Consider the following 9,108-nt stretch of genomic DNA (forward strand, 5'->3'; position numbering starts at 1 on the left):
AGCAGCACCTCGTATTCCGCTTGGGCAGTCTGCACCCTAACAGCATAAACATTGAATTCTCCAATTTCCGGTAGCCCTTGCTGTCTCCTCTCCCTCTCAGCTCCACCTCAGCCCTGGTGCTCCTTCTCTTCCTTTTTCCTTTCTTCTCTCCACCCTACATCAATCTGAAGAAGGGTTTCGGCCCGAAACGGTGCCTATTTCCTTCGCTCCATAGATGCTGCTGCACCCGCTGAGTTTCTCCAGCACTTTTGTCTACCTTTGAGGGTCAGTATAATTTGGAATGCGTAACCACAGTGAGTGATTAAAGCAGAGATCATTACATCGTTTAAGGGAAAATCTGGCACGTTCACGGTGATAGAAATTGATTTAAGGTTATGGGGAAAAAAGAGAACATTGCCAGGATTTGTTTTGAATTATTTGGGCAAGAGAGCCGGCACAGATAACCTCATGATGACCTTGTTGTAACTTTGGTTTAGATGTTACCTTAATAACCTGATCGTTTTTTTTTCTAGCCAAGCATAATTGAAGATATGACCATGTTCAAGCGCAGTTTACCGCTCTTTCCACTGGCAAAGCCGCACTTCAGTTGCATGGCAGCAAAACTCTGAGATATAGAGGACTGATCCAAAAGAAGGAAGATGCAAATGAAAAAACATGAGTGACAGTGTTCATTCTGCTGGGAATTGGAGAAACTTTCATCAGAGATCATTTCTTTTAAATTAACTCTTTGCAGTTGGGAGAGTATACAGTTAATTAGTTAATCTGCATATTTCTGCCTGTTAAAGGTTCTACTACCCAAGTGGTATTTTAAATTACTTGCCCATAAATATTTTCAGACTCAAGATTGGAATCTACAAAATGCTAGTGTGCAAACCAGTGAAATTACACTGTATAGTATGAATCAAATTTCTTTTGTGATAGAGCCTTATAATTGAAACCCATAACATGTTTTTACCTTGTACACAAATTTTGTAGTTTTGAATTTTTGTGCTCATACAGCTGGTAGTAAAATGATGGAAACGCTGTTTTGCCTCAAACTCTTTCTGTAATGTTAAACTACCAGCCTGCAGTAAACTTAGATATAAAATACTTGAAAAGTAACTGCTAATGGATTTGAATCTATATTTACTTGATTGAAACACAAAAAACTGCAGTTTTCAAGAAAAGTCGAGCAGATAGAGAAACTGATGAAAGGAACTCAGAGAGATGATGCGTTTATTCTGGGAACTTGTTTGGAAAGCTGAAATTTAAAATATGGATAGGTTTACCCAGTAAACATGTAAAAATTGATAAATTTCCTCTATTAGATCATTTAACCTGTTTTAGATATTTTTGTTAAAGTACTAAAGGAATTATGAAGAAAAACCATGAAATTGGACCCAATACAAAATATTTGTTGTTTCGTTGCTTTGGTGTGCTTCTATTACCTTAAATGTTGTTTAGCATCTAAGAAAGACCATCCAAAATATCTAATTTGTGATGAAAGGTTATTGACTGAAATGTAAACTGTTTATTTCTGCACAGATACTGGTAGATCTGGCCTTTTTGCTTTATTTGATTGCCAGAATCTACCGTTAATTGATTTTGCATCATAAGCGCCATCTTGTTGTACCACTGCTTAACACTCATTTGAGTGATAATTGTGCACTCAGTAGCACTTCTAGAATTATGAGTAAGTGTTAAAGGCAAGATCAGGGAATTGGGCTGTCAGCTAAAGCAAAGCAGTGACAGTAAAGGTTACAAACAAATCATTAATGTTATCAAAGTATCAGGATGATTGCAATCACAAACGTGATGGCAATGTGTTAGCATCTCTGTGATCTAAACACTGATATCAACTGAGATCAACAAAAGTGATTCACAATATGACTCTTAGAAGTAAGGTAGCTGATAATGCAAGTTATATCTTGCATGATAGTGGGAAGTACCAGGTAGAATTCATGAAGCAAAAAAAAACAGGAAAGTTGCAGAACACTAGTCAACTGAATTGTATTGAAGGACAAGTGGAAATGATTGTTACTGCATTTCGTATTATTCGGAGCAGTCAATAGCTATTGGGATTCTTCTCTTGAACCGTTGGCAATAGTTATTTATGAAGTAAGTTGTTTCCACGTTTACCTGTGAAGATCATTTGATCTAATTTGTAAATTCACAATTCCTGAATGACTTTGTGTTACTGTTGCACACAACATTTAGTGCAGATAGTTTTGTAAAAGGTGCCCTTGTTCTCAATTATATCAAGTACTTTAGCAAGCTTTGTTATGACCCATTTCCTATTCAATTCAACATTGCTGCAACACTGAGCTGACTGATACTTGTCACCTAGTTTAGCAGCTGATACAATTATTTCAGGAGGTTCAAAGATCTATTTGTAATGGCCATCTCAGCAAAGGGGGAAAATTGCAATTAACTAATTTAAATATGCTGTGATGAAATCATCATCATCACCAAATCATCATCACAAATGTTAGCAAAATACTTTAGATATGGATATCTTTTACTTATCTACTCCACCTCCCTGCCACTCCTCATCGCTTCCCAACAGTAAATAGTTTGCCTAAAAACTTTGCATAGTAGTGTGACAATATTTCAGAAGTGCATATCACATTGGAGTTGTGATCCTGCAGAATTTCGGAAGGTTTTCAGTAAGTAAATTCATATTTTCTTGAGATCATGCCTGACACAATGGGGAAAACCCGTTGTAAAATTTGGACTAATATTTTTGAGTCATTTTCAATCTAGCAGCATTCAAGGGAAAGGATCACAACTCCAATGTGATTTGCAATATTAGAAGATAGAAATAATAACCCTGAGTTTTAAATAATTTATAAAATAAAATATTAGCATTCATAAAATACAATTCTTCACCGATTTAATTGCTGGTGAGCTAGATAAAATTTATCTATTTTCTTGCAATGCAATGATAGGCATTGTCTGCAATATTGTTAAGGCCAGCAACAATTTTAGCATTGAATAGACTGAATATCATTAAGCCTTTGGCCGTTTTGGGATTGATAAAGTGAAATACATAGACCAGATGATTAGATTAATAGATAATACTGCAAAATATGTTGGTGTGACATGTTTTCTAGTGGGTTTAGATTCTTTGCTGCAGTGAAACATTGTTCTCAACCATGTTTCCAACATTTTACTGAAGTGTGTGTAGCAGTGCAGTCTGACTCAGGCATATCCATTGATTCTTTAAAAGGAATCTAACGATGCAGCTTTTTTCAAGCAATAACAGCCAACAGAGTACGAATATCCAGTCTGTTTTTATGGCTTGTGAATAGATGTAGCATTTTTTTTGATTGTGATGTAAATCACTTAAACTGGCTTAATTTTAAAGATCTTGAATCACTTTGTTGTGGAACTGGATGCAAAAAACATAGTTACTGTATTGAAAAGGATGTCACTGTTCGTAATAAAATAAACTTGTGCTCCTTTTCTGTCTTCGTTGATTAATTGGCCAGATTCCCAACTGGAAAGACCTCCTACACAACTGAAAACGTTACCTCAATAGACATTTCTCAATAGCACCTGCTATTTCCCAATAATTGCTGCGTTGATACGTGGGATTTCAAGGTCAGACACACCGGTTTAAGTATAAAAAACATTCTACCAATCTGATATGCATCTTCACATCCCACTAAGTACATATCAATTATCTGCCTTTATAATTGATGGGCATATACAAAATAAATTGTATATTGGAAGCCAGGATGCGGGGTGGGAGATTACAACCTTCACGTGGTCCGCCCTGTTTCAACAAATGCAATCAACCCGGTGTGCACAATCAAATAAGATCAAATAGAACAAGTTGTCCTACAACTTTAGGCTGTGCACGCCATATGCAAGAAGAAGAAGAACAAGAAGCCAGGATGCCAAGAATTGCCAACTAGAAGTAAATAATTTGCCAACTTCAAAATAGTTTTCTGCCCAATTTCACCTGGATTCAATTGGAGACCATGCTAACTTAAATTATTCTATTTAAGATTAGAGTTTGGCAGTTTTGGCTTTGTCTGAGGATATAACCTTGACATTGAATGACAGTGCTATGTGATCTAAACGCTGTGTGGTTGAAAATCATTGCTGCTTCAAGGAAATCCTTAATGTTGGGGGTTGATACATTTTGGGATCCTGAATATTTTTCTGTGGAATGTGGTTATCACTAGCAAGACAAGCATTTATTGCCCGTCCCTTATTGCCCCGAAGGCAGAGATGGCCCACCACAATCTGATCCACTGCAGTCTTGTGAAGTGACTAAATTGATGTACACAGATCCAGGATCTAAGCACGGCAACAATGAAGGAACAACAGTACGCTTTCAAGTCAAGTGAATGGGGAGATGGATAATGTTCCATGGGCCTGTTATATTTCTCATCCTTGGTGATGGTTTTGGGTTGTACTATGAGGAAATCAGAGATAGGTAACTGAAGTTAGTTTTGTAATTAATAGGTTCTACTCTGTCGCTGCAAGAGAAAATGTCTGGGATGTGTGTCGTACTGGCTGCTTTGATGACACACACCGTTGCTTATTGAACATGTGCGTGATGAACATGGGGAGACATAATTGTCACCCTTAAATTATTGCCAGAGGAAAATAGTTAGCTAATCCAAAAAAGTGTGTTTTCATAGCCCTCTAGTTGCAGCTGTGCTGTTTCATGTGTGCCTGCCACAATAAATGCATCCTACTGCAGGACATTCCAGCAGCTGCATGCCATACAGCAGGCTGCTGCACTTAAACCACATTGACATTGAGTAAGATCCCCTGAGAACCAAGTTCTCCATTCCAGTTCTTTTGATGAGCAATGTATTCAAAGCTGGAAGCAGTAACAGAATCAAGACCTGGAAGCAAAGGTAAATATCCACAACTGGGCTGTATTGCCACGGAGGTCTAGGCCAAAGCACTCCTGAACATACAAGCTTTCAGATCATTCTAAACAAGTGGTTTGCAAACAAGCAGGTTCATTAATCAATTAAGGAAAAATAGGCCTGCAACTAGGAACATTTTGCATTTTTCTTGTAATGTTTGTCACTTAATGGAGTATAGCCATATAACAATTACAACACGGAAACAGGCCATCTTGGCCCCTCTAGTCCGCGCCGAACACTTATTCTTGCTAGTCCCATCTACCTGCACTCAGACCATAACCCTCCATTCGTTTCCCGCCCCTCCACCACTTTCACTGGAAGTTCATTCCACACAGCTACCACCCTCTGAGTAAAGAGGTTCCCCCTCATGTTACCCCTAACCTTTTGTCCCTTAATTCTCAAATCATGTCCTCTTGTCTGAATCTTCTCTACTCTCAATGGAAAAAGCTTATCCACATCAACTGTCTATCCCTCTCACAATTTTAAAGACCTCTATCAAGTCCCCCCTTAACCTTCTGCGCTCCAAAGAATAAAGACATCTTGTTCAACCTTTCTCTGTAACTTAGGTGCTGAAACCCAGGTAACATTCTAGTAAATCTCCTCTACTCTCTATTTTGTTGACATCCTTCCTATAATTATGCTACCAAAATTATACACCATATTGCAGAATTGGCCTCACCAATGCCTTGTACAATTTTAACATTACATCCCAACTTCTATACTCAATGCTCTTGATTTATAAAGGCCAGCACACAAAAAGCTTTCTTTACCACCCTATCTACCTGATATTCCACCTTCAGGGAACTATGCACAGTTATTCCTAAATCCCTCTGTTCTACTGCATTCCACAATTCGCTACCATTTACCATGTACATCCTATTTTGATTTGTCATACCAAGATGTAGCACCTCACACTTATCAGCATTAAACTCCACCTGCCATCTTTCAGCCCACTCTTCCAAATGGCCTAAATCTCTACTCTACTGAAGACTCGAGTGGGCCATTTCAGAACTGATTGCCGGCTGCTTAACCAACTTCCAGAGTTCACACTGCTCTCACTATGGTGCTTTTGCCACTGTTTAGCTGCTGAAACAATCAATGGATCGTCAGTGGTGCTGCTTCTGGTAGAAGTCATTGCTGTTCTCCTGGGCGTGGCAATGACTGGTCTCACAGGATGGGTCGAAACATCAGGGCAGAGGCAGAGGGTTGCTCAAATGTAGAGAGCCTTCAGAGATGCCACATCATAATTAAACTTCTTCAAAAATGTATTTACAGGATCAGGTTTCCAAGGCTGCCTTAGATATGTAAGATATGTGAAATGATTATATAGGACAATCTTCGGCCATGCTCGGTTCAATGCATAGGGACAATATTGTGTTTATACCTATATTACAGGGTAATCAGGATGAAGTTAGGACCACTCAAGGATTAAGGAGGGAAGTCGTGCTTGGAGTGAGAGATGCAGGTGAGGTACTGAATGAGTTATAAACACCTGTGCTCACAAAGATGGAGGACAGTGAGATTAGTGTGGCGAATACTAATATGCAAGGGCAGTTTGAGATCAAGAAGAAAGGTGGTGGTGTTGGGGCTCTTCAGCATTCAGGTGGATAAATCCCCATTTACCTAAATGCTGCCTGGTTACAGGGCATTAGCTACAAAGAGGGGTTGCATAAACTTGGATTGGCTTCTCTGGAATGCTGGAGGTTGAGCGGAGCCCTGATAGAAACATATAAAATAATGAGAGGCATAGAAAGCGCAGATAGTACAACCCTTTATCCCAGGTTAGAAATGTCGACGATAGAAGGCATAAACTTTAAGGTGAGAGGTACAAAGTTTAAAATAAATGTGTGGGGCAAGTTTGTATTACACAGTGAATGGTGGGTGCTTGGAATGCTCCACCAGGGTGAGGGAATGATAGTAGCATTTTAGATGCTTTTAGTTAGGCATATGCAGGAAATGGAGGGATCTGAAGCATATGCTGGTAGATGAGCCTAGTTTCACTTGGCAACCTGTTCAGCACAGACATTGTGCACCAGGGGGGCAATTCCTGTGCTGTACATTTCTATGTTCGACATTACTCCCTCATCTCAATGTCCTAACTGGGACGCATGACAATAAAACTCTCTTGACTTTGAAGATGCTTAAGCAGATACCTGCCACAAATTGCAGCTCACCACTGCATCAGGAAAGTCACATGTCCTTGGCTGCCACCGAGTCATTCTTTCATCTGCATTGATTTCACGTGGAGTTTGCCAGCATTGCTGGCTTCACTTAAGTACAAGATATACTGGTCCATTTTTTCAGCATGAAAGGTGTCCACTGTCCCAGCGTGTGCTTGGTTGTGGATCATCAGGAGGACTTTTGTGATGTTCAATGGCATATGTAAGGGAAGCGCATATAACCTCTTCACCTCCAGAGAGAACATAATGGAGAATTTCTAGGAGCAAAATTAGGGCATTCGGCCCATCAAGTCTACTCTGCCATTCAATAATGGCTGATTTATCTTTCCCTCTCACCCACATTCTCCTGCCTTCACCCCATAACCCCTGACACCCTTACTAATCAAAAGAATGCTATCTCCACCTTAAAAATATCACCTGGCCTCCACAGCCGCCTATGGCAATGAATTCCACCAATTCATCACCCTCTGACTAAAGAAATTCCTTTTCATCTCCTTTCTAAAGATATCTCTTTTTATTGAGGCTGTGGCCTCTGGTCCTAGACTGTCTCAGTGGAATCATCCTCTCCACATCCACTCTATTCAAGCCTTTCACTATTTGGTAAGTTTCAATGAGGTCACCCTCATCCTTCTAAACTCCAGCGACTACAGGCCCAATGCTGTCAAATGCTCATCATATGTTAATGTTCACAACAACATTGCCTGGAAGGACAAATTCTGTGAGGAAAAGGGCTAAAGCCAAATTCCTTGGTTCCTCACCCACTTCATAGTTCTACCACATCAGGCAGACTTTGCCTCAAGAACTGTGAAAGTGCGAGAGTTATGGAAAATCTGCTGGTCTTCCAAAATTAAGATTCCAGTTCACTCCTGCAACTCAAAGGAAAACTTCATCAGGTGCATGTGGTAGCACTAGCTAGCCAACCACTAGAGCAGCTGATGCTGATAGAGAGGTTTACAGTCAGAGTCTGACGAACAGCAGCAGAATTAGCAGAGCTGGCGGGGTGGAAATCCCAGCATGATACCATCAGCCTCATCTCCCTACAGTGTAGAGGCAAGAAGCCATAGACTGCATGGGTTGATAGCAATAAAAACCTGGTCATAGGGAGCCAACTATATCATAGTCTCTTAAGTCGACCACATTAGAATGTAGAACTGCACTGAACACCACAGACAAAGCCAGAAATCTTGGTGTAGTTATGGACTCGGATTTGAATTTTAACAGCCATATAAAGACCATTACCAGATCTGCCTATTACCATCTAAAAAATATTGCAAGAATCAAGGGATTTCTGTCCAAAGAAGATACTGAAAAACTTGTTCATGCATATATTTTTAGTAGGTTAGATTATTGTAATGGCATCTTTACAGGTCTCAATAAAAAATCAATTAAACAACTGCAGCTTATCCAAAATGCCGCTGCCAGAGTCTTGACCAACACCAAGAAAATGGACCACATTACACCTGTCCTTAAATCTTTGCACTGGCTCCCTGTGTGTAAGAGGATAGATGTTAAAATTCTGTTACTGACCTACAAGGCACTGAATGGTCTAGGTCCAAAATACATCTCTGACCTACTTGTATATGAGGCACCTAGACTCCTCAGGTCTTCAGGGACAGGTTTACTCTGTGTTCCCAGGGTCAGAACTAAAAAGGCTGAAGCAGCATTCGGTTTTTATGCTCCACCCCTGTGGAACAAGCTCCCTGAACACCTGAGGTGTGCACAGACTGTAAGCGCATTTAAATCAGGCCTAAAAACACTGTTGTTTACTATAGCTTGTCCATAACCCGACATGCAGGTAATCTTAACCGTCTAATTTTAACCCTTTTATGTGCTCTTTAAAATCGTTTTTTTGTTTCATGGACGTTGTTTTATTATTCATACATTTGTCGTATTGCTTATTTTGCTATTTTTAATTATTGACTACTTTATTTTTTCTTTCCTGTAAAGCACCTTTGCATGCACGAATGGTGCTATACAAATAAACCTGCCTTGCCTTGCCTTGCCTAGAAAATAGGAACTGCAGTTGCTGGTTTACAAAAGAAGACACTAAATGCTGG

At 39.7% G+C, this 9,108-nt stretch overlaps 1 protein-coding gene across 4 annotated transcripts in view; it reads left to right on the top strand.

Annotated features, from left to right (window-relative positions):
- The window catches only part of ide (insulin-degrading enzyme), a 166,214-nt gene extending 162,772 nt beyond the window's left edge, over positions 1 to 3,442 (top strand). For all 4 annotated transcript variants that reach the window (XM_055646625.1, XM_055646624.1, XM_055646622.1 and 1 more), the window contains exon 25: positions 513 to 3,442. In XM_055646625.1, the coding sequence (XP_055502600.1) occupies positions 513 to 608 (96 nt within the window). In that variant the 3' untranslated portion in view covers positions 609 to 3,442. The remainder of the gene's footprint in view (positions 1 to 512) is intronic.
- Positions 3,443 to 9,108: the final 5,666 nt, after the last annotated feature.

This window comes from Leucoraja erinacea, chromosome 15, assembly GCF_028641065.1.
Source record: "Leucoraja erinacea ecotype New England chromosome 15, Leri_hhj_1, whole genome shotgun sequence".
NCBI lineage: Eukaryota > Metazoa > Chordata > Chondrichthyes > Rajiformes > Rajidae > Leucoraja > Leucoraja erinaceus.